This window comes from Labrus bergylta, chromosome 12, assembly GCF_963930695.1.
Source record: "Labrus bergylta chromosome 12, fLabBer1.1, whole genome shotgun sequence".
Classification (NCBI taxonomy): domain Eukaryota; kingdom Metazoa; phylum Chordata; class Actinopteri; order Labriformes; family Labridae; genus Labrus; species Labrus bergylta.
The window spans coordinates 27,430,808-27,458,307 of record NC_089206.1 but is presented as its reverse complement, the minus strand read 5'-3'; the positions used below and the strand labels follow the sequence as shown (position 1 = coordinate 27,458,307).

Below are 27,500 nucleotides of genomic sequence, written 5' to 3'. Positions count from 1 at the left end.
ACCATAGCAACAACAGTGTAGCCAGACAGGCATCAGCGGGAGGTGCCAGCTCCTCATTTTCCACGTCTCCACTTCCACATCACAACAAGAGCCTGCAGCACGGTGATGATGTCACAGCCTCACTTTGGGATCAGGAAGAGGGCAGTGGAGAGAAGAGAGCCGGAGGAGAAGGAAGGAAGGAGGTATAGAAAACGAGGGATGAGGAGAAAAAAGGAAAAAATATAGAGAAAAGGAGAGAGATGGAGAAAGGGAAGGGAGGGATATTTGGAACAGAGGAGAGGGACATACACACTAACAGACACACATTTTAGTAGCCTATATGTGTTTTACAAATGACCTGCCGCTGCAGCTCATGTTTTTCTCTCCTCTTTCATACAGCCGAGTGCTGCCACTGCAGAGCGACGTCAATACCCAGCAGAGCCCACATTCATCATCAGCAGTAAACCTCCTCATCCATCATCCATCATTAGAATATAAACCTCTCATCGGCCGGCTATAAACACGAACAGGGTCGGCCAAGTCTTCTCAGGGGAAATAGTGTTCCTTTTAGTCCTTCCCCTACCTCATATGTGACAACTATGACTTGATTATACAGAGTTTATCTAAAACAGCTTTTATAACCTCATTGCAGATAGTTATGAACAAGCTGATTAGTGACATCATCCTAAGGCAGGGATAACCCCCTACATTTTAGGTAATTAAGACCAAATGTTCCCATTACATTGCTTTGTTCAAAGCACCGAAATTTGGTTGAGCACTGTAAAACTTTGGCATTTTATTGACTTTCACCTCCTCAGTATCAATATTTAGCTCAGCCCACAAACAGTCATTATGGGCTATACTTGGTTTGCAATAATGTGAATAAAGTTTTTCACGCAACACCATCCCTGATTGGTTGTATTGCATGGCTTTCAAGCTAGAGAGAGGACGGGCCTTCCTGGTCGTACGGCCAATGGCTGGGGAGTTGCCCGTCTTAATCAGCTGAGACAGGCAGGTGTGTAGGACGGTAGTAGGAGTAACGTTTTCTTTGTATGAAATTTGAAGACTCAGAAACGACCTCTAACCTGAGCTGGAGTTAAGATTGAGTTCTTTTCTCAGGTTTCTTTTCTTGGGGAGTATATCAAGACTTTCATCACAGTAGAGTTTTATGTTGATTTTTTGGAAAACAACATTGCTGATATCAAACAGTCCAATGGATAAAATATTGAGTCATTTATATTTAGATCCATTCAATATCCAAGGCCGCTTATATCAACAAAGAGAAAACAACTGCAACTTAACTTGACATTTAACTCATGTCTGTCAGACACTGAAATAAAAAACAGTCTTTTGGTTTGTCAGCATAACTTCATATAACATTATGGATGTTTTCACTTTGTATTGATGATATCTAATAGTTAATCACTGAATCCTTATAAATCCATACTAACGGTCTTTTACACCCCGAGACTCACTACACTATGTCTCTCAAAGATAAACTTACTGATTTGCTATATGCATTAAAGAATGCAGCGTTTGGTGCCCGACTGGGCTCTTCATCAGGTGTTTTACGAGCCTTAGCCATTTCCTACATGTGTGCGAGAGAACATTTACATCAACAGAGCAACATGTATATATTAAATAGGGGAAATATGAAAGCAGACCAAAGACAGAAACACAAATGTGTTTCGATTCAATAACAAAAAGCTCTCATGTTAACAGTATATTAAAATGCAAAGATAAACTAATAGTGTGCTGGTTTTGCTTTCAATGCTGGAATGTCCTGACTTTTTGTGTGCAATCCTCAGCAGAAGTGAAGGCTTAACATATTGTTTCCCAGGGATTACAGGAGAAGATTATGACTTCAATTTGTCAGTCTGTTCTAGGAGTCGGGCCATTTTTTGTTTATTTTTGCAATTTAAATGGAGAACAATCCCTTCAATTCAGCAGCCTGTAATTTGAGCTGCAGTACAATATTTGGCCCCATGGCTATAAGCATCTTCTTGCAATAACAAAAGACAAATGTGGTTTAAATGTAATATCTTTTGTAGCGGTTTCTATAATTTCCCAGCGACCAGAAGCGGCATAATTTCCCCTCATCTGGAGTTAAAACATTCAAATCCTCTCAAACCACCAGTGTGATGTTCATCCACACAGAGAGGAAACATTTGGATTCTATCGCTCATGTACACAGATTAATAACGTACACCGGTAATATAAGCAGGAAGGGAACAATTATGATGCAACTCATTCAGGACTCCTCCTCCACTCAGCCTACAACTCATAAATCACTGCATTATCTATCTGCAGTGTCATAAAAGAAGAGACACAATCAACTGCAACGTTTTAACCAGCCAGACCACCAACACCATGACCTCGTGATTAGACCGAATATTGAACATTTCAGGCTGACTTGAACACTGGGGCTTAAATTGATTTGAATGTCTAGCTACAACAGGAACTCAAGGGATATGACATTATACAGAGGAATCGAAACGTTCCTCCTGCACAAAAAAAGCGTCAGAGCCTGAAAGAAAGAGCCAATATGCAGCTGCTTAAATGACAATGTTCTGGTTTTGTCCCTGCAGCTTCATACCACAGCGGCTCATCGGAAAGCGTGGCATTTTCACTTAGCAAAGTGTGAAGCTATTAAATTCAAAGGCACTCAGTCCTTTTAAAAAATTCAAATGCCTTTATTGATTTGGCTGCGGGCGAGCTCAGCTACCCTCCAGCCCTGCTCGTTTCATCTGTCCGACAGGGAGAGAGAGCGCAGCAGTGAAGCCACAGACAGGCCGAGAATGATGCACCGTCTGCTGGGAAGATTAACAAGCACCCAGGGAGGCTCATGTGACACTGGAAGAATTCAGACATGTCATAATGAAATGGGCTTGATGTTTGAGCTCACATACATAGTGTACATGAGGAATAAAATAAAAACAATCAGAATAATGCTACTTAGGATCTAGCATGGTGCATGTATAGTTTCTTATACAGCCTACATATAAAGATCAGCTTTAAGTATTATGAGCGCTAGCCTGAAAATACACAGACAAAAAAAACACTCACATACACCGGGGAAAGCATAGATTGGAGTCTCGAGGGAGAATAACTGGATCAAATATACGGTTCATATAATCCTCGATCAATAGACCATCACAGAAACACTTTCAATATTCTTGATATAACCAGTATGTGGTCGTGTGTGTGTGTGTGTGTGTGTGTGTGTGTGTGTGCGTGTGTGTGTGTGTGTGTGTGTGTGTGCTGGTGTGTCTTTTATTTCTAAACACAATGGGTCCCAGCAGAGACCCGACTGGAACCTCTTTCGGAGACCCCTTTGTCGCCCACAGGTGAGATAATCTGCACTCCAGTCAGCGTTCAACATTTTAATGGGTGAGAGAGACAAAAGGAGAGAGAGAGAGAGAGAGAGAGAGAGAGATAGAGAGAGAGAGATCTATTTCCTCCCTCTCGTTCTCCCCTTGTCTGCTTGATTTTGGTCATGCAGACGTCGAAAGCTCATGATCAATCATGAAGTGTTTCCATCTAAACCTCTAACCGTCCCCATTTAAAATTCCCTTTAAAAAACAACAGGTTTTTTTTTTCCATTTTTCCCGAGCACAGATGAATAAATGTTGGATGTAGATGTAGTTAAAGGTAGGGGCAATGCTGAGGGTGTGTGTGTGTGTGTGTGTGTGTGTGTGTGTGTGTGTGTGTGTGTGTGTGTGTGTGTGTGTGTGTGTGTGTGTGTGTGTGTGTGTGTGTGTGTGTGGGGGGGGGGGTCTTGTGCAGTCATTAGTTAAGTTGTCATGGTTAAGCCGTTGCTGCTCAGGTAAATCCAATCATTATTACAGGACCAGTTAGAAGAGGTATTTGTTATTTCTAACAATATTAATCTCGAATTCTCTTTTACGCCTCCAATGAACCAAACTGTTAAAAATACTTTAACTGAATATGTGCTTTAATTTCAAAATCAAACCCTTGTTGTCTTTCTATTGAGCCTGGTTGCTGCCTCTTTTCTGTCTGCACTGGACTATGCTGATGTTTTATATATATTATATTGTCAAAGCTCACATTCTCTGGACACTGAGTGTCATACAGCTATGTGATTCATCACTACATTTAATACCCTCACTCATCATTCCTCAAGGCCCCAAAGGTGATTTTGAGTTGATGAGGAGGAAAGCACATCTGGCTGTAGACGTTCTGCCTGATAAGTGTTTGATTGTGGTTGATCTTGAGCACAATTTTAATTTGTCATTTCATGTCTTTTTAATGTAATGTGATGTATCATATTATCATCTTTGTATGTATGGCTGCTCATCGTTTGTCAGAAGCAGACTGTACTCCCACGTACTGTTACTCTTCTTTAATTGTGTCCTTTGTGTATTTCAAGTTGTATTTCGAGTTATTCAAATTCCGTTTATTTGGGTTCCTGCAAGTGAAATAACTCAGAAAATGTTAAGGCGAAGTAATGAGGCCCTTTGAGAGAATACAAGTTCAAATTGTCATCTCTGTTTTGTAAAGTCATTCTCATTATGTTTAAATATATATCGATGTATGACAATGAAAAGCCCTTTTTGACTGTTATTTTCTACAAATGTTAGTGTTAATTGAATGCAGACTGTTCCACCTTTTGGTATTTACAGACGTGTTGGAAGCAGAGTAATACCGTATTGTGCATCTCACAGTGATGCTTCCAATAATCCACCTGCTTCATGGATGATTATGTTTGATATTTCCAACGCTTCGCTTAGTGCATGTGTTTGCACGAGCGACTGCACGGTAATAATAAATCAAGTCAAATCAACAGATGACAACACTTACGTCTCAACAAATATGTTTCAGTGTGAGCTGGGATATTCTGCAGTTCTTCCTTGTGAGTTGTGAGGTGACATTTCAGAGTGATGAGTTTAACACCTCGCAGGAGCGAAGCAGCAGCTATGAGGAGTCGTTTGCTGCTCACGCATTAGCACTGAAATGAAGCGCCCTGCAGTTAAAGGTGAGAATCTGGTATTTCTTTTAAAAGGTTCATGATGGCACTCAGCCAATCAGACGAAGAGGTCAGACAAAATAATCTCATGTCTACTTTAAAAGCTCATCTCTCCTTACCTGCGTCTCTTTTTTTGTTCTTTTCTTATTGCTAAGCTCAAAAAACATCCTTCTTATCATTCTCCACAATCTATCAATTCAGTTATTTAAATAAAGTCACTTATAAATGTTACATCCCTGATAAGTTTCTATTTCATGGCTGTCCAGATAGTAAGGGGCTGGGCCTTCCTGCCTGCTCGTACAGCCAATGGCTGGGGAGCCACCTTTCTTGATTAGCTGAGGCGGGCAGGTGTGAAAGGGACAAATGTTTGGGACTGTGAGAGGCTTTGTGGGAGTTTGGCCGAGAGACTGTTCATTGTTTCCCCGTTTTCTTTGTAACAAAGTCTGAGAACAAAGTCATGACATAATACTGAACTTTCATTCGACGGAGGAGAATGCGTTGGAACCGAGCAGAGTGAGCTGGTCCAGAGAGTGAAGCATCGTTGTGTCAACAGGTCCGTCTCGTTTATAGCAGCAAGCAATTATGCCACGGCAGCAGACGCCTGGAAGCCCTATAGACAAACGGTAATGTCGGGGTTATGTTTGCTGTGACATTTACCAAAAACACTGTCCATCACAGGCTTTTAAAAAATAATATTTTGGATTTTTCATATTTGAGCTTTTGATAAAAATAAGAACTTTATGCTTCAAAAAAAGAGGATATCCTCCCTGCAAGGTTTCTATCACTAAATAGTGTCTCCACATCCACCCCTCTGCTGCCCTCATCTCAATCTATTTATACCCCCCCCCCCCGGTCTTCTCTCCTTTACCTTCCCTCTTGTGAATTTCCCTGTTATTACTCCCCAGTCACCTCTAAGTATCTCCATCAGCGCCTGGAGTAGTTCAGGATGCCCTTCTGAACGTGGGACATCGCAGACTCACTTGTGTTCCAGCTACTGAGGCATGAAATTACCTCCGCACCCCTGCGGGCCCGTAAAAGATGCTCAACTGTCGAAAAATAGAACACAAATATTAGCAGGCTGGAAAGATCATGATGCAGGAGGCAAACACAACACTAACAATCTGTGTGTAAAAGGATCATCAAAGAAGCTTCTTCTGGGATCTTGAGTGTGTTGAAAAATGAATGTATTTGATGGGGAAAATAAGGGAGGCTTCACATGAAGGGTGTGCAAATCAGACTGTGTTTTTAGTTTTTGAATGCTAACAGGCACAAGAACAGGCTGATGTTATGCTGTCTCCCCAGACTGTGGCAAAAAAGTAGCAGCTTTATATGCTTGGTGGAACACTTTAAAATGACTGGTTTATAGCTGCGAAAGCAACCCCCCCCCCCCCCCCCCCCCCAAAAAAAAAAAAAAAGTTTAATGTGGAAAGTCACTCAGACACTCGCAGCAAAAATCAGACCATGCACTGCAAAAACCAGATATGTATTAGATGAAGTATTACTCTAGACTGCATTTGAATTACCCTCCGTGTGTGTGTGTGTGTGTGTGTGTGTGTGTGTGTGTGTGTGTGTGTGTGTGTGTGTTTCTATAGGACCTTGACTTCCCCAAAGGACCCTCTGATCTTATATACAACACAGCTATGTGTGTGTGTGTGTCCTACAAAATGTGTGAATCTATCATGAAAAAACACAAAAGTGCATAGATCTGTGTGTGTGTGTGTGTGTGTGTGTGTGTGTGTGTGTGTGTGTGTGTGAGAGTGTGTGACCCCTGTCTCTCCCAGTGGTACCAGTATAGCTCCATTCGACCCAGAAACCCTACTGGCATGATTCCTCTCATCTTCTCTGTCCCTCCTGCTTCTTTCTCTTTTGGTGATTCCCTCCTTTCATGTTTTACCTCCTCTTATGTTGTCTCTCTCTCTCTCTCCTGTGTTTACAAGCTGTCTTTTATTCCCTTTTCTTCTCATCATCTCTTTTTCATCTTTCTTTTAGTTCTCATAATACAACACTCATGTCATTCTTATTGTCAGCCTTATCTGCCTTGCTGCAAAAATAGTCCCTCCCTTGTTCTCCTCATCGCTTCCCATTCCCCCTGTGTTCTTATCTGTCACTCATCTTAGTCTTTCCTAAATCTATTGTTTTCTATCACTCTCGTTGATCGTCCATCTCTCTGTGACTCCCTCTCCAGTCTGACCCGGCTTATCATCTCTCCTGATATGATCATTCCTTCCTCCTTTTCTATCTCGCCCTTTTTCTTTTGACAACACAGAATCATGCATGTGTCTATGAGTCTCCCTCTTATCCGTCTTCTTGCATCTCTCCTAATAATTCAATTACACCATGCACTTTTTAGATTATTGCAGCTTCAGTGATAACTCAAAAATCAGGTGCTCTCACTTGAAGGTAGACAGTCATTCCTTTTATTCCCCAGCAGTATGTGCTGCTCTTCCTCCACGCAAACCCCAGAATAGATCTCACTTTTTTCTTCATCGGATTTTCTTCTTCCCTTAACACACGTATCACCGTGTCTCCGGGATGGAGGGGAGGGCGGGATGCTTTGTGCCTCTGTTCTTCTAAGACCCTCTTTACTCTAATCAATCACTCTGACCCACATAAAGCTAAGTTTAAACCCGGGCTGCTTTGATGCTCTGACCCATTTAACTATTCCTGTGTCCCTGCAGACAACACACTGCTTTCTCTGTGTCCTGTTGGCCCGAGAGGGACCGGGGGTGGGGTGGGGGGGGAATAACACGAGTGTCATGACCTGCAATGCTGGGGAGGAGCAGATATGTAAGGGGGGACTGAATGATTGATACTCTGTTTGGCTGAGACAGGAAGAAGTTGAGGTGTTATTATTAAACTTCAGGCTTTTTACAGCATCAGAGCAGTCAGCAGTGTTTGAGGCACTATTTTTATTTCCTGCACTGTCTTACCCCTGACATAAGCTGTTTAACTCCCACGATACCCGGCTGTATTTCAGGTTACATTTCTTAAAAAGCTACATACAGGGATCTTAGGCTGGAATTGAGGACAGCATACATCTTTTTTTATAACCACTGAGAGCATTACTCTCTTTTTTTCTGAAGCACACACTGCCTCATGAAATATGTAAAGATGTGAATAAGAAGGGTACGGAATAGAGGACAGGAACACATTTTTTTAAGGGTATGGTGTCCCATCTGTTCAGGGAAGTTTACAGCAGGCTGGAGCAGAGACTGCTAGCTGATTCATTAGCTAAAAATTAATTTACAAATATTTGGAGATTTCAGATTCTCGGATGAGTTGAATTGTTTGACCTGTTGTCTGAACAAAACCAATAGCAAATTGAAGAAAGCATTGTGGCATTGTAGAAACTGTAATGTTTTCTAGTATTTAAAGGAAGGAAAATTGAGGAAATTAAGTATGTCCTCTGTAAATGTCTGTCTGAGTCATGGCTGTCTACAATGAGTGAGAAGCATAAGTCCCACTGGCTGTGTTGTTGTTGGAGCCTTGTTTACATCATGTTCATATAGATGGGAGATCTAGCTCCTCCCCTTTTGTACGACAGCTGTTTTAGTCACGAGAAAAGAAGAATAACATACTCACTGCTTATTTGAATGTCACATAGCATAGCCATTCTGTGTCAATTAACAGCCAATGTGAAGCTCACTTAAAGGAATTATATGTTATTTTTCACACTTAACTGTAATAGAAATCAAGTATATCCTCTGAAAATAACTCTGTGAGTCATGACTGTCTACAATGGGTGTAACACCCGAGTCCCACTGTCTGTGATGTTTTCAGAGTCCTATCTTCAGTTTGTTTACATCGCCAGGACGGCCGGCTGACTCCTCCCCTCGCGTATAAAAAGTTGTTTAATTGAGGGACAAGAGAAAATAAGAATAATATACTCTACTCACTGCTTAACTGTGTTTCTAGATCACGCTCATTTCAGGTAAATTTACATGCAGTGTGAAGATACGAGCATAATAAAGATCGCTAGCATTAGCATGCTAACACAACAATGCAGCGTGAGTTGTTTTGGTTTCATGCTGGTGCTCAAGGGCGACATCTGCTGGATCAAAAAATCACATATAAAGCCTTTAAGGTAACTTAAGTGTGCTAACATTAGCATGCTAACACAACAAAGCAGGCCATGGCAATTTCTGCTTGAGCCAAGGACAATTTTGTCGCCCGCTTGCGCGTGACTCCTTCCTGTGAACGCGTTTGGAGAGGGGGTTGGGGGTGTGTCCCTGGAGGAGAGCGGAGTCTTCAGAATGGCGGAGGCGTGGCAAAACGTGGTTTGTTTTGGTTTCATGCTGGCGCTCAAGGGCGACAGCTACTGGATCAAAAAGTGGAACATTCTTCCTTTAAATATTATATATTGAAATGGCAAATTAATGTGAAATGTAAATAACCATAAACTGCAGACTTACAGAAGAAAGTATGTCCTATGTGCAATGCATCACAAATAACAATTCCTTTGTTGACACATTTAATAATGAATTCAATTTGACTGATATGGCTAAGCTATCGTGAAAATAAAACTAACAGGAAGAGCAGCTAACACATACAGTAAATAGGCTAAGTTTATACTTAAAGAAAATAAAAACCAAGCCTAACAGTCAGGGGATTAATGGGTTTATTGAGGCACTCTGTTTTTACCCTCAAATTGTCACTCTAACTTTACAGCTTAACTGACCTTCCATTAACCCTGAATCTATGCCTGCTCTCTCTCCTCAACATAAAATGCAGCATGCAGCATGCAGTAAATGACATGTTTTAATAATTGAGGTATGGACATTCACATAAACTTAAAGATAACCAGCATGTGTGAGTGGACGCCCAGTCTTTGCTTTTATAATCTCCTTATACACAGTCAAAAACAACACAGTCTCACAAAGAGTCTCCGGTATAATTTGACCCACATCCCTCAACTGGCTCTGAACAATAGGGCGCACTTCCTGAAAGTCAGAAATAACAGGGAACAGTTTCCTTCAGCACTAACACTTGAGCAAGAGAGAGGTACTGTGTCAAAAGCATTCTCCTGTTTTAATTTTAATTTATACTTTTCCCAGTAGCTCTATAGTAATTAAAGAAAATATTGTGAATGTTTAAGACCAAAGCAAATAATGAATAGACAGCATGATATTTGTTTCCATCAAAGGAGAAGCAAAATTAGATTGTGGAATAACTGGAAAAACGCTGCTTTCTTCCTCCAATTGTGCAAAGTTTAAAGGGCACTTTAAAGCTCATATTTCACACCGAGTGTTCTTGTGTTTCCATCCCTACAGCAGCATGCTGTTTATCTGAAGACATTAAATGGACTCTTTCAGGAAATGCAATTAAAACTTGTATGAACTTTGATAAAAAAAATTCTAACTAATTATCTACATAAATTGGAAGAAGACGAACATATCACAGTTAGCAAAGGGGATTTAATGGGTATCCACTTCTGTTGAAAGCCATGCAGACACCAACATTGTTCAGAATTATTCAACTTACTCATCCAGATAGATAGAGAGATAAACGTAGTTCCAATTGATTTTTACTTGTGTTGGTTGGACCATTGCACATTACTGCAAAACACCAACTTTCAGCTCACCCAATGGGGTTTGTATGGATGATTCAAGATATAAGATCATTTTCTCATCCCAAGTGACACTTTGGCCTAGATTGTATTTTGAAATAATTTGCAAACCCTTTGCTCATGAAAACAGCATTTCAAGGCTCTCGAAAAGATTTAACATTATTAACACTATTATTTATTTATAATATTTAACAAGATTAACATTTTATGTTTTAAAACTCATAATACAAAATAAGATGTGACAAGTAGGACTGGTGGTGAATGGGCTTGTATTGAGCACTGTCATTTGCCCTTATTTAGACCGCACAATATTTCCGCCCATGCGATGTGTCACCTTCAATATGAATGTCACCGAGGCGTCATGGGGGGACCAAGTCGCCCCACCTCTTCACCGCCGTCTGAGGTAGTAACAGAGGTGTTCAGACAGGATCGGCAGTGCCAGAGGTGAAGAACAGCCCTGTGTGTGTGTGTGTGTGTGTGTGTGTGTGTGTGTGTGTGTGTGTGTGTGTGTGTGTGTGTGTGCATGTCAACGTGTGTATGTGAAGCTCCTGATGTCTCTCTTCACGTTGTGCTTCTGCATCACCCTAATATTATATGAATATACAGACTGGGATACCAACATTACTCTTTTGGGGAATCAATATGAATATACAACGACGTAATGATGATAGACCTTAGTTACGCCGCTGTTACGGAATTGCACTCTGAAAATTAACTGGGTTTTAGTTGGTGTCAAATATGAGTGTTCTTTTCTGGCATGAGCGGTGCACACGCCACTTCAAGCTCTTTTCGAATGTCCACATTTCTGATAAAAGCTCGTAAAACGGAGTTACTGACAGATGCATTATGGGAAGAGTGTGTTGAAGTGACGGAGACGGAGAGCATAAAAATGTCCATTTTATATACTGTGTGTGTGCCCAAGCTGACAAAGTGACCTTATCATCCTCTGTAGGCTTACTCTAAATCCACATGCACACACGCACGCACACACACACACACACACACACACACACACACACACACACACACACACACACACACACACACACACACACACGGATATACACACATATGTATGCAGAAAGAGAGAAAAAACTTGACCTTCAGAGAAACCTGGAGTATGCAGAGGAGCAGTCAGTGAGGGAGTACATAAAAAAATTTACCTGTGTGAGGGAAACAAAGAAACGGCTGCCTGAATGAGGACAATTACAGAAAGAATGATAAAAATAGAAAATGAAATAAAAGGAGAGACAGAATAAGAAAAGAGCACAAGTGAGTGACATGCTGCATTTTCTCTCCACCCTCCAGTCACTGAGGGTTTTTTTCCAATTAAGGCTGTTATCGCCTTTCTCCTACCAATACCCCACATGGTACAGTCCCCTTCTTCACTACATCTCTCTTTTTTTCTCTCTCGTCCTCAGACATACACCTCATTACGTCTTTCTATTGCTTTTCTTCTCCTTTGTTTTCCTCTTGTCTCATTCTCTTCAGAATACTTTAAGTTCAACCAACCCCACCGTGGCTTTGTATCCCTCCATTTCAACTCCACCCATCCATCCGTCTGCCTCCCTCATTTCATCTCTCAATCTCTCGACTGCTCCTTTGTGTTTGGTAACCTTGAGGCGGTATGGACACAGCAGGAATAAAAAATAGATTTTTTTGGCCAATTTCTACTGCAGTCGATGGAAACACCCAGCAAGCACAGCTGCACCATTAAGTGATCTTTCTGTTAGAACATCTTCAAATTAAACAGTAGAATGAAAATAAAAACGATCTGAAGAAGACTAATGAGGGTTAATGACGAGCTTCAAGTGCATACCTTCGAATAAGACTTTACAGTGACTCTCCAGTGAGGGCTTCAAAAGCAGATCTTTTATTCATAATAATGAATATTGAAAAATTTGATCTGATTGCATTAAAGACGTTTCGTAAGCATTTATCATTTTTAAGTGCTTACAGTGATTATATGTTGAATAAATGATGCACAATGCAGGCTCATGTCATTTTAGACTTTTCTATTAGAAAACAGCAAAGAACGCTGTTTCTCTCCATAACAATACACATTTATTACTTAGCGAAAAACATTTTTAGGGCTTTGATCCTGGAATGAAGAGGGGAATTATCTGGTCAGAATAAGGTCATGAAATTTAAGGGAAGTTGATATAGCTTCATCTGACTGTATCAAAACAGTTAGAAAGCATGGCAGTTATACTCAGGCCTCCATCCAATGTAAATGTAACAAAGCTGATTACTTACATATATATCACGATAAGGTTAAAATTGTCCATTGCTCCTTGATTAATGAATTGTCCAAAGGGACATGTACATCTATCTGTACAGGTAAACTTGGGTCAGACAAATACACACAAAATATTTAGAACATTTTAAATAAGAAGCAAAAATCCCCCAAAAGTTTACTGTACATAAAAAATAAATAGCATCAGCAGTACAACTTGAGGGCTACAGAGCTTATCAGTTTGGTTCAGGAAGTTAAAATCCCATTCATGTTCTCCATAGCACATTTGATTATTAGCTATAATGTCATAATCATGAATGTAGACTTACCAATAGCTACCTGCGTGTGAAACGATTCTTCCCATAGAAGACACAAGTTTGGATGATGTCAACCTTTTTTCAAGGAAAGACATGGTTTATTCGCAATCTCTGGGAAAATAACTACACTACCCACAATTCTACAGTGTCACAGTGACATCTCTGATTGGTGGAACTCGCTGTTACCATGGGAATGTTTATAGCCCCCCAGGAACTTCAGCTGTCGGATGCAGCCACTGATGTTCCTGGAAGTTCAACACACTCTATATTCACAAAATCCAATATAGTGCAACATCATAATTAACATTATACACACTACAATAAGTCAAGTTTATGTGTATAGCACGTTTAAAACAGCCTCAGCTAACCATAAAGATAAATGGAGAAATAAGATGCGTGTACATTTTGAAAGAAGTAGGCTAAACTATCGTTTGTTGGCTCTTGAATTGCAATGGATTGCGGTATGTGTAGTTCCTCCTCGGAAAAAAATTATGTGCACAGTCTTGTACTATTGCTTTTTCCTCAGTTTTCCAATAGTTTCTTGGGGGGCTGAATCACATTTTATCGTTTTATCGTCAAGAATATTCTGGGAGCTAATTGGCTTGGTTTCTGGATTACAAATATTGATACAAGGAATTACTTAAATGTCACTGGGGGATTTGAATGAGAACCATAGCTGAGTTGAGCTCAATTTAGCCCGTTTTTTTTTTTTTTTTTTACATAATGGAAAAATATGCAAACACCAATAAAGTAAGGAATCAGTATGCATTGTCTGCTGTTGTTTCTCTTTCATTCAAAACAGACAGCTAAAATTCATCCTCTATTCTTCAAACTAATAAAAACCAGCTCCATTACGTCTCAACATCCCTTTGTCCACCATCCCTCCAGTGAGTTCTTCTCTAGTGACAAAACACCTGCAAAAGATACGCCCCATCCATCCTCCTCTCTGTTTCTAAACCCACAGAGAGCCTCCTTCTCTCCCCTTCCATACATCCTAACCTATATTTCTATGTAACCAAACCTCGCTCCCCTCCAACACATGTGACCTTGCCTCTTTCAAAGGTCAAACAGCTGGAATGGATCGATGGTTTCAGAGATGGAGGGAGAGACTGCAGCAGAGGAGGAGAGAGAGGCGAGGAGAGGGGAGAAAAGGCAGAAATGAAGAGATATTTTGAATAGAGGAGGGAGAGAGTGAGGAGAGGGAAAGGACGGGAGGAGGCGGTCAGAGAAGGGATTTTGAAAGAGAGGAGGGAGACAGGATTAAGAAATCCCTGCATCAGCATTCCTCACAGTCTCTATGGGAGCAGCAGGAGAGGAGGGAGGGAGGGAGGGAGAGAGAATGGAAGGTGATAATTAATAGGGAGATAGAGATGGAGGGAAGGAGGGGGAGGTGGTGATGGACTAAGTGGGAGGAATGGGAGGGAAAAGAAGGAAAAGAAGAACAGGACAGAGAAAAAAAACAAGAGTGTGACCATTTCCTGTGTCCTTGTTCCACTTAGGAGCATTGATTGTCACTTCCCCCACATGGTTGTAAACATCAGTGTGTGATTTTCTTGTAGAGTGCTAAATGTACAGATACACAAACAGACAAGGTGTTAAGAGAACACAGTTTGATATAATGCACTAGCACAAAGCTTCACACACAGCCAACACTGCCTACAATGTACATAAATAGTGTGGAAAAAACACAATACAATAACAGTGCTGTAGACTAGAATGGGCTCATGTGTCAACATAGAAAGTGTTAAAGCCAAATATTTAAGTTGTACATCTCACCCAAATCTGAAGGAACAGATAATAATTTGTTCTAAATAATGTACAGGTTACTTTATATAGAGTGCAGACAATACTGTAATAATAATAATAATATAATTATATTTTTCCTGTTATATTTTTGAGCTGCATTAGCCCAAAAAGGTAGGTGACATTAACTTAATTCTGTGCCTGAACGCTTGGTTTATAGATCCAGATGGTGGACTGGTTGTGCAGATTGAAGCTGATGCAATCTCTTGCAACAAAATATTGAATACAATTACCTTTCTTTTTTGCTGGTTAAAATATCTATCTAAGTTTTATACAAGCTACAAGAAGTCCTGACACACACATTAGCAAGTAAATTCTGTTTGGATAAAGTCAGTATCGATAGTTTATAATTAAATAATTGATAAGGGAATGCAGATAATTGATCGAAATGTTTGTATTTCAGGTTCTCTAAACTCCTTTTATGCTATATAAGCTCAAGTCCATTTAACATTTACTATTTACCATAAATAAAGTAATGAGTCTAAACAGAGTTGAAGATGCAGCCAGTGTTAGCAATTACACAAAGACCAGCATACATTCCAACATGCAGCTTTAGCTATTCTAACATATTACTTAGCTGATAATGTAATAGGCCTACATAATGGCATTAGGGTTAGGGTTAACCTTAAAGAGTTTTAAATTAAGCTAATGTTAGCACATTGATAAAAAGACTAGCAAAAAGGAGTTACCAAACATTGCTAATAATTTGCCAACATGCAGTCTTAACGTCTTCACACCTAGTAGCTTTAGCTTTTCTACGCTATGACTTAGCTGGTAATGTGATACATAAAAACATAAGGGTTTGAATGCAGCTAATCCAGTTAGCATAATGACACAACGACTAGCATACAGGAGTAGCAAAACATTGCTAATCTTTTGCCAACATGCAGAACAGCTACATGTTATACCTTGGATATGTAATGACTTACTAATTTTTTGTTATACAGTTATAATTCAAATCTATACACATCTATGTATGCTGTAACATGCGTCTTAACATTATGAGATAATATTCTTCATCCACAGCCCCTGTGTGAAGATGAGATAAATCATTGGTACTTTAGTTTCTCTGTGATAATTGGAACAGTGTCTCTCTCTCTCTGTAGCTGCACATAAAGGATTAACACAGTTATCTCTGCAGAAACAAATCCCTCCCCTGTAAATATCAATGGCCTGCAGCAGCACAATAACGGTCTAGCCAGTAACCCACACAGCACAGATCTGTTTTTTAAAGCCTGCAGTCGCCACAAGAACACAATCAATAATTCAGGAGCCTCCTTTTCACCTGTGAATCAAAATAAAGCCTCCATCGTCTGTCTTTTTTCTGTCTCTGCGGTTTTTATCCGCTTTGTTTAACCCTTTACACATGTTTCTATAGTGTGTTTATCTCCTTATAGCATGTTGTCTCTTCTCTTTCTAAAGGTCTGGTTTAGGTGTTTCTTATCGCTCCTTCATTTTTCAGTGGGACTGTGCAAGAGTTCTCCTCTTTATACTGTTTGACAAAAGGTGTGACACAGATGAGTGAAGCATTCCTGTGTGGATGAGCACACACACAAACACGGCTCCTTCAATCATATCACACATGTGAAGGATTCCCTTCGGCACTTATTCACATTCCGGGTCAGCATAACTTGGCACAGCGGACACTAACACAGCTTATGAAACCATGCAAGTTAGACTCTTCAGCAAACAACTGGAGAACTTCTCAGCATGGCAGCCGGCTGGTCAGTCAAGAGTCTGGAAGATTTACGATCTTTCAGTGCTTTTATCTATTATCTCGACAGAGTTCTGGACTTTATCAAAGACCCCACATCAAAAACATCAAAGACATTTCTAAGACTGCATTGATTATCGTTTAATTATCTTTGTGAATTTTCAGCAGAGAAATCACAAAGTAGCTGGTTCCAGGTTGTTAAATGTAAGGATTTGCTGCTTTATTCCCTTAGGCTTTCAACTGTTGGTTTGAGCGTTTTTTTATTATGCAACTTTAAGCTACAGGAAAATGTGATGAGCCATTTTCCCAGATTTCTCCCACCTTCATTTCTCCACTCAAACAGTCAGCTTCAGCGAATGAACTGCCACTGTCTTGTCTTCTGACATAAAGTCAACATCTGGAGACTTAAAACCCAGCCATCCTCAAGCTGCAAACTGGCAATTTTGCATAGAGAACAGACAAACCAGCAAGACCAGAGAACAAAAAAACAGATCCCATGCCAGCTATCCATCCAGCCTTGACCCACATCAGGGACCCAGTCTCAGCCCAGGACCATGACCATCGTCCTGTCATACACAGACCAACAGAAACAATGAGCAGAAACTAGAAAGAGAAAAATGTGTGGATAGATGGGGTGTTTTTATACTTTCCACCCTATTAATACTGCTCAAAAGACCTTCAGGAGGCAGAGGAGAGGGCAATCTTGCTTAACTCAGAGCGAATATAGATGCAACATCAATTTATTTTTGATTTATTTTCCCTTTCAAAGGAGTGCCACGCTTGTTTGTTTTTACTTCACCTGGCCCTGACATCAAATCGTATCCCTGCTTTTCATTGCAGAGCTTTATTGGCTACACTTGGCAAAGCAAAACAGTCTCGGGAGTTTCGCTAGAGTGGCAGAAAGGAAGTCAACACTAGATGAGAACAGAGACGACTATCCGGAGGCTCCACTGAGCTAAGGAAACAATGTTTTCAACAAAGGAGCTGAAAAGACAACAGGCTAAATAAGTTTAGTCCGAACCCTGCTTTTTGACTGAAACTTCTAGTTTGGTCGAATGGATTAATCTTCTTCAACAAGGAAATGTGTTTAATCAAAAGGAAACTAACAAGAGGAACAACTACTGCTACAAGAAATGACACAAGGATAGCACAGAAAACAAATAGCACTTCATCTTCCTCTTCATCTGCACTAGCTACAATAATTTACATTTTCATGAACACACATGCCAACAGAGCATTTATTCAATCCAGTATCATGTCTGTTGATAGGTTCAACATGGCCTCTCCTGGCCTGGTCCAACACAGCACAGTTATAAATATTTTGATCTTACCTTGTCAATCTCCTGCTGCAGGACCTGTTTGGCGACCTCCAGGTCTTGCAGCCTGACCCTCAGCTCCTCATTCTCCTGCTCCAGACGACTCCTCTTCTTCTCAAAGCTGTCCAGCTGGCTGTGGAGACGGATGGACACATCCTTTGCCACCTGAGAGGGTGAAGAGGGTAAGATAGAAAAAGGATAGTTTAGATCAATCTAGAAACAGGCAAAGAGGTGGAGCTGAGGCGGGCCTTAAGCCTTCTGGTAAACAGCTACAATGCACCCACCTGTCAGTCCACTCAGCCATGCCCCAATCATGCAAATTAACATAATTCTAGGCTTTGATATAATCAAAATGGATGTGTTATAAAATAACAATAAACCTCCGCAAAGTTTATAGATAGGGGAATAAGCCATTTTTTAAACCAGGCTGTAAAAATGTTTATTTCTGCTTAATTTGTTTAACAAGGGCCTAATAAGGCTTATTGGGCTTGTGAAGCCAGCCTCAAGTGGACACTCGAGGAACTGCAGTTTTTCGCACTCTCGTATTGGCTTTATTTTTCAACACTGGAGGCTGCCGCTTTTAATATTAATAAACATTCTGAACAAAAGCTAATTTTAAGAATAAGAGAAGCTTGCAACAAAACACAGTCAGTAGCCATTTTTGACTACAAAAACCTTCAAAACATAATCTTTAGATATTGTTTAGAAGTTTACTTTCTGTCACTAACTCAAGTAATCCAGAACACTGGCTTTATTTTGTCTTCCTTTTTTAAAGCCTAGGATGTGTATAAGGACTCCTATTGGTTAAACAGGAACAGATTGGTGTTGGTTATTTTAGCTGAGTCCACAAAGCGTGTCATCGCCATCAGCAGGAACTTTGTCTTTAATCAAGTAAAGCCTAAAAGATAATTAATTCTACTCTGGAAGGAACTGATCCTTCATACATAATGTGGTCTTATGAACGTCTGATTGTTTCTCCCTGAAGGGGTTTATTCATTAAAAGTTTAAATGTCAAAGAGTCGAACTAGGACAAAGTCAAATCTCTGATGTCTCAAATGATAACAACACGACAGGAAATGAAAGGCAAGAACAAAGAGTCATCTGATATCAGATTTATAGTTTAGTGGAACTAATGCCATTTTAATGTTTGAATATCTAAAATGACTAAAAGTACATTTTATCAGAATCGTATTCGTGATTACTTAAATTATCATTGTTTGACATTTCACCAATGAAACTTGATTAAACATTAAGGAAGCATCAAGAGCTTTATGTGCATGGGTCTGATAAATATAGGTATGTGACAGTTAATGTTTGAGATCAAAATGTGTTGACCTGATGAAGACTTTACATAAATGAAGTCAAACCTGTTCTGTGTTTTGAGGAAACATAGAGAGCCTACGTTACACCACAGGGTTCATTTCTGTGTTTTCTGTTTCTCATTGGTTATGGACATTTTGGATTCTTATTTACCCATAAATTACACCTCAGGACTTTATGAAGCCACGGCAGCATTACAAAGGAATAACACTAAATATTTAGAGCCATTAAACCGACCATTTCTGACTCATGATGCAATATACAATCTCATAATAGTTTCTGGTAATGCTGACCTTTAAGAAGAAATACGAGCTTGCTTTTTTGCCATTAACAAACTACTTTGTTGTAATTGCAATGCATATATCATCAGATTTAAAATCAGGCTAAACAGACTAACTCATACTATTGCAGTAGTGTTCTGTCTGAAGCAGCACAGTTTTTATAGAGTTGTAACAACTCGCCATCGTTTTTCCTCTGGAGAGACACTGCAGAACTGTTGAAACTATCTTGTTCTTCATTATTGGTTTAGATTAAGAAGTTAACATTGGAAAGTCAACATGGAAATGTTTCTTTAATTTCTTAAGGTGATACATTCCAACTGCTTGTTATGTAATATAAAACTACTAAAAAAAGAAATTCTCCAAAAAAACTGAAAAAGATTTTGCCATTCTTCACTTGAAAATATTCAAATTCATCTGGCACATTACCCCTTTAAAACAAAATATATTCTAGTTCCAAGCTAAAACAAAGAAAGAGTGATGCCTGAATTCATGACCATTAGAAGCGCAAGTATGTGAAGTTTTAACCAGTAATTGGATATCCGTAATTTAAAAAAAAGTTTGTCTAATCAATCCTGCAATGGCTCATAAATGTTCTTCAAAATGATTATTGAGTTTAAACTGAGACCACTGAGTAATGAAGTCAGGCTATGTTTTCACAAATACTCCCACATAATAAAACCTTTGCGTTTGGCTTGAACTGAAAAGGGTCTCAAACAAACACAAAGTGGTGACCAATGGAGAAACATACAAACATATTGTAGTCCTGCTCTGCACAAATGGCCGACCAGCTGCTTTCATTTGATTGTATGGAAACAAGCTTGGCACACAGCGAAACCTGGTGATCACAATGATTGTGTGATTTCTGTACCTTAAAGCAGCAGGTGTTAGACTAACCTCACACAACTGATCATATGTTTTCAACGGCTTATAGATGTATTCATGGGGTAACTGATTATGACATAATTCACACATACAATAGCGTACCTATTGGATGCAAAAAAAATCAACTTTACATCTTGAAAAGTTTAATGTGTGTTACCCTATAGAACTATAATCTACCTGATATGTTACATATGTGGGCATCAATTTGGGGGTCTGTTATGATGACTGGGAGAGAGGACGTTAACTAATTGTGCAGCAGCAGCTTAATTAATACATTTAAAAACATGTAATTATATGTGAGTGGCTGTCGGCTTATTTGTGTCTATTTGTTTGTAGAGTCTGATTGTTTCCCCATGACTAACTAACATTACTCACAATTTGTGTCTTATTTGTAGAACCTCAAGGGAAACAATTTGTGATTGTGTTTATTTACTAGGTTTCTGTTTGCCTAATATCAATGTGTTTGTGTGTAGGTTTCCTTGTGTTAAGCGAGTGTGTGTGTGTGTGTGTGTGTTCGTTTGAACCAATGCCAGTATGCAGCTGAGTCCCACAATGCTCCTCTGTGCTGCCCACTCTCACTCCAACCAGTAGTTCCCTGAGCTCCACCATGCTCCAATTCATGTTTCAGATCATTTTGTTTGTATACTAGTGTGTGTGTGTGTGTGTGTGTGTGTGTGTGTGTGTGTGTGTGTGTGTGTGTGTGTGTGTGTGTGTGTGTGTATCTGTTTGTAGATTGTGTATCTCTCATTCATGTTTCAAAAGTACCCCATAGATCCCCTTGTCTTCTTGAAAATTCCTGATCCTTGTCTATTCCTTGAACTTCTATAAAACTGTCACTTATCTTCTAATTGTGTTACCCATGTGTTATCATCACCATTTCAGGTTTATGCGTATTAGCCCCCAATCCTCAATCCTTCGCTTCCCCTCCACCATTTCTTTATTGTCCTCCTCCTCAGATCTCCGTTGTAAGTGTTTGACTCCTAATAAATGCTGTATTGTTCTTCCATGTTTAAGGGAATCGTGAAGGAATGTAACACCATTGAAGCTTTGGTTTTACCCAGCAACAGAGCTATAGGGTGTAATTAGCATTCAAGCCAGGGTGCTCACGAGCAGGGGAAGAACATGTATGTGTGACTGAATGTGTGGCTGTGTGTGGGGGTGTGTGTGTTAAAGAAAGTGTGTGCGTTTGACAGAGACAGTATGGAATCAGGAGAGTAAAGGAAAACCCCTGGTAGCAGAGGGAGTTTCTTGGCAGTTCCTTTACTCACAAACACATTATAAACATTACACACACGCACACACACACACACACACACACTGGCCACGGCCTTCAACAAGTGGCAGTTAGTCGTCAAATGGAGCTCTTTCTTGTGTGCTGAGTTTGGATGTGTGTTTTTATGCATTGAACAACAAGATTCTTGTTCCTCCTGTTATCCAGCCTCCACACACACACACACACTAGCACGCACGCGCACACACACACACACACACACCACACACACACACACACACACACACACACACACACACACACACACACCACACACACACACACACACACACACACACAAACACACACACACACACACACACACACACACACACACACACAGACTTCACATGGTGCATGTTAAACCTCTTTGATAAAATCTACAGGGAGGGAAGTCGTTGGGGAGATAACCGTTATGGAAACACAACAGCTGTGTGTGTATTATCCTTGTGTGTCTCTGTGTAGTGTGTCCATGTATTGATCTTTGTGGTCAGGTTTTGACTTAATAGAGTGACATCATGTCTAGTCCAAACTTCCCAATAAAGCTATTATTAGCTAGGACAAGGGTTATAAACAAATTTAAATTACAGTTGTTCACTATTGCATGAACACAGTTCCTGAAACAAGGCCCTGTTTGTCAAAACTCAACACACACAAAGACCAACAACACATACATAAAATTAAAATAAATCCTACATCTCAAGCTAGAACAACACTTCATTCAAAACTATATAAACTCTTCTAAAAATGTAAGCTTTGCTTCAAAATGATACACATAAACACCACATAAAAAGCTCTTTATGTCATGTATCAAACTTTTTATAATGACTGTTTATTGATTAAAAGCATTGACTGTGCAATAAAAATGGACAGCAGAACTGCTCGCCGGTGGTGAAGCCAAGATGTTTCGCCTTTGCTGACTGGCTGCAGTAAAGGTCATAAACCCCGCCTCTTCCATGTGTACAGATGGACATTGGTGATTGATTTGTCTTAAAGCTTCTTTTTTTCTGAGAAGCTTCTTTATTTACTTTCTTTATTTCATTAATAACCTGATACAAAAAGGTATAAAATGTCATAATAGAAAGCTCTGTTCACAATTATGGCTCCTGCCACTCCCGTGTGCGCTGAGTTAGCTGCAATCACGAACTGTACAACTCTACTTCCAAATGAAGTTGTATTTGGACACCAGTGCAAATGTCCATTACAGCACCCATGACAGGGGGTATTTTGACTCCATTTTTGTACAACAGAGGAGGTGTGGCTGCGGTGTCCATTCCTTTCCTCAACCTCTCTTCCTCTTGTATACATTTTACCTTTACTGACGACAGAGAGCTGTCCTGTTTTGAGCTTAGTTTCGCACAAATGGTGAAAGCAGAGGGAAACTTTTAGCCAAACTCATTTTTGATGTATAGGTGTTTAAATGATAAAAGTGTACCCAAAGTCCCTTGCAGAGATTTCCTGACACCCAGCACTTTCCTTTTATTTATGGTGCACTTAATTTATAAAAGGAGTTACAGTATAGAGTTGATCTGTTCTGTAGAGGAGCAGTGGGCTGCTAGAGTGCAGCACCTAAACGCACAACTCCTGTTTTGCCTATGAGCAATCACAGAGGAACTCCAAACAGTCACTAAAACATTGATGTCTTTGGTGTGGGAGGATACATGCAAACCTGTGAAAGGCTTCAGTCAGCTCTAACGGGAACTGCAATCAGGACATTTTTGCAGGAGACAACAGTAAAAAAAAAAAAAAAAACTTAAAATTAATATACAGTATAACACCACTCTGGCGTTGACTATCTAAGCAAACAAACTCAGCAGCCATGGTTTTTGTTTTAAAGTGTCATTTGGGCCTCAAAGCATTTCAAAAAACTTCACATGGTATTTTTTTTTTCATAAAAACCAAGAACATTGCTATTTTTGTTGTTGGATACATTTTGTCGCCATCATTTTAATTATGGACGCATTGACTTTTTGTTGTATGTTTATCCATCAAATATTGCAGTTTTACTACTGTGGTAAAACCATTACGTAGTAAAGGAGAATAAAAAAATAATCTGATAAAAAATCTGACAAAGACACTCTTTCAGCCTATATATTATTATATTTAAGTGTAGTTATATTATTATATATTGTTATGTATTTACCTCAGCAGTCTTCTGTGGCTCAGTTCAAGAGTTGATGATTAAATAACAGAGTGTGGCCTCGTGTTGGGGAACGATGACTCCACTGAAAGGGAAAGCTCCCTGGATCTTACCGTCAACCTTGGAGGCAGCTATATTGTTTTTTTAATGAGCTTTAAAATGTGCTTACAAAGTGCAGCTCCCTGAAGAATTATCGACGGTGTAGTGTTTAGCTGAACCTTTAACTTCATCAGAGGCAAGTTCTGCAGGATCAGCTTTAACTTAGCTTAACAGAGAGATCAGGAGTGATTTTTAAAAACTTACTTTCCCAATCACACCAATAGTTCTTACAGCAAATCTGCCAGTATTAATTTAACACTGAAACAAAACAATAAAACAAAAATTAACAAAAATAAAACTTACAATCTGGTTGCCCTACAAACTTGATGTGATTAAATACTCTCTTTGGAGCAACAAATTAATTTAAATATAGAAAGCACCAAAAATCTGCTAACTTCTCAGCTTATTTCATGTATCCATATGTTTTACTTTAATTGAAAAAGGTCAAGTTTATGATTTCTTTTGTTATACCCGCTTTCCATAAGTTTTGTTTAACATATTGCTAAATTCATCAGAAAAAATACATGCATTCATGCTAGGGTCATGTGTCTGTAAGAGTGCTTTCACAAATCAAAGTCCTTTTACAGTTCAAAGATCCACAAATGTTGAGTAAATGTGTAAAAGGAGAGAATAGAAAAATATATATTTCACTCAAGCCTGCTCAAAAGAATGAACAAGACGATGTACCGCTGAATAAGCCCTGATGTTGATGTAAGGTGTTGATGCCGTTGACCTTCGACATTCGACATTCGACATTAATCCAAGGCATTGACCTCTGACGAACATGTAGAGGATGTTACATCACATGTAATCTGCTCTGTGACTGGTTACAGAGCCAGTGTGTGTGTGTGAACCAGCCAGTCAGAGAGAGGAAGAGAGCCACTAACGTGACAGTGGTTTCTGTACAGGCTGTGATCCAGCTCTCTTTGGATAAAGATAGAGAGAGGACACAGAGAGAGAGAGAGAGAGAGTGCAAAGTCACAAAGGGTGAAAGATGTGATGAATTCCCACTCTCCTTGGCATGTCATTTGGCAGTGGTAAATGTGTAATCTCACCGCCAATATCACCAACCATCATGCCATCTGTCAACGTGTCCACTCATGCATACACACAGGCTTATACAGTACACACTACTGTATACAGTATACGCTGCAGAGAGCATGCAAAACCAGCTACAGCCAAGTTTAACACTACGTTTGCCTGCTTAGATGAGCATCTACAGCAGTAATGTGGCACTGTTTTTCAAGACAAGAGGCGAAAACTTCATTATTGTGAAGGGTTTCAGCTTACTCTTGTTTTGGACTGGAACATGCACTATACAGCAGCCAAGATGCTACAGTTAGAGTTAAGTGAAACAAGAGCAGCTTTGTCCTGCTCTTTATTTAGTTTGGGGAAGTTAACACTGACTCTATAGTAACTTCATCCAGAGCCATATACAGTAGTGATTAGGGATGTAACGATTCACTCAACTCACGATACGATTCACGATACTGGCTTCACGATTTTACAAAATGAGACTGAAGACATAAACTTTTTTTATGTAAACACCAATGCACCTCGTAGTCTCTTTGGCTCTCACACGTTTGGGCGAGCGGGGCTGCAAACCCGCTTGTCAGTAGGGATTGGCCTTGGTGTGGATTAAATGTTGCATCATGTTGTTTGTTCTATTTATGTAGTTCTCTGTCTTCTTGACATATTTGCACACAGTTTTTGTCTCATCTGTTATCTTCTCACCTCTTTCATTTTCTGTCTTGGGGAAGCTAAAATGTTTCCATACCTCCAATTATCGTCTGTTTGGAGAGTAAAGCATATTGTTTGAAACTTGGACAGACATTGATTGAAGCATTGTGTTATTTGTCAAATAATGCTTTTCTATATAGTGCATTCTAATTGTTCCAGGATTGACACAGAGGCTAACTGATAGATGGTTACTTAAGAGATGCGTAATCCTGTAAAAAGATAGACAGTGGACCTAAAATGGTGAAGACAGTCAGCACATGCATCAGAGGAAATAATACAAATTTGTTCCTACAATGTGTGCATGACACATAGTACGAGGGGGGGGGGGGGTGCAAGTGTGTGTATTTGAAAGTGTGTGAATGTGTGTAAGAGAAAGAGGGATAGAGGCGAGAGGAAAACTTTATTCAGTCTCATACAATCGCTGGATTTTTGTTCTCCTTCCTCCTCTCTGTCCTTTTCTCTGTCACTCCCACACAAGAACACAAGAACACACACACACACACACACACACACACACACACACACACACACACACACAAATACACATAAACATAAACACCACATAACATAAGATATGGTGAGGAAGATGGGAGCTGGCCTCGCTCAGATAAATGTACCAGAAATTGCTGCTTCCCAGCTCTAATCAAATAATTATGTTTGTGTGTGTTAGTGTGTGTACTCTTGTGCTTCTATCTTTGTGGGGACCAGGGTTTGAGTTCAAGACCTTGAACGTGAAGACATTTTTTGTCCCCACACTGCCATCTGAATGTAATACTTGGGGTTTAACATGAAGTTTGAGGCAGGTTTATGATCTATACTTTCAGCCAATCAGAAGAGCGAGCTCTAAATATTTTGGCTTCACTCCCAAGCAGCTGTTGCTCAGTCCATCTTAATATATAGTCTATGATTTATATAAATAATATGGGTGAGTAAGAAAAACTAATAACTGCTGAAAGGACAGTAAAGAAAAAATTGATGACTCTGGTCTAACAAACAGTGAACTATGTCAAATAACTAGATTTACTGTACATGCAATATTTACATTACCAATAGTACAAGCTTGTCTTCGTTGCCATGTACTGCAGTATAACGTATAACATAAAGCAGTCATGGTTATCAGTGTAGTGTTCTCAAGTCCTCTCCTTATTTGGACTTTAAGTGACCAGAAAGGAGACTTCAAGTTTCACACTGCTACCAGTCTCTGTGATAAGCCAAACACATCCTGGATCACTCTTAGTCCTAAAGTTACACGGATAAAGAAGTGATTATTTTCCATAAAAGATCTTATCAGACAAATCCTTTGCAGATATATTTTTTCACATAGTATTTTTGCTAGTAAGATTAGCATTGTTGGCTAGTCAATAGTCGACCCTTCGTTACAAAAGTATAACTGCTGTGTTGACAGCATGGGAATCTAAACAACTATTTCCTGTGTTTGAGTGTGTGTGTGTGTGTGTGTGTGTGTGTGTGTGTGTGTGTGTGTCTGTCCAGATGTATACAGCCTGTGGGAATGAGAGCAGTGTGTGAGTAGGACAGGAAATGATGTCAGATATTCTCATGGAGATTCTGACAGCATTAGGACTATTTGAAACCCACACACACACACACACACACACACACACACACACACACACACACACACACACACACACACTTGCAGAGTCACATGCTAGTTGTAACACACAAACACACAAACACACACACACTGACACACGTACACACGCACGCACACAAACACACAAGCACAATATATCTTTAACTAAAACAATTGAGCATGTGATGTAGGCTACATAAGGAGTACTTTTGTCCCCAAATGTTCATGTGACAAACACACACTTGTTATTCTATCT

General features: G+C 39.7%; 1 protein-coding gene across 1 annotated transcript in view; it reads right to left on the bottom strand.

Annotated features, from left to right (window-relative positions):
* The window catches only part of mtcl2 (microtubule crosslinking factor 2), a 102,372-nt gene that overhangs the window by 63,697 nt on the left and 11,175 nt on the right, over positions 1-27,500 (bottom strand). Inside the window, exon 4 of the mRNA XM_029280592.2 lies at positions 17,934-18,083. Within this exon, the coding sequence (XP_029136425.2) occupies positions 17,934-18,083 (150 nt within the window). The remainder of the gene's footprint in view (positions 1-17,933; positions 18,084-27,500) is intronic.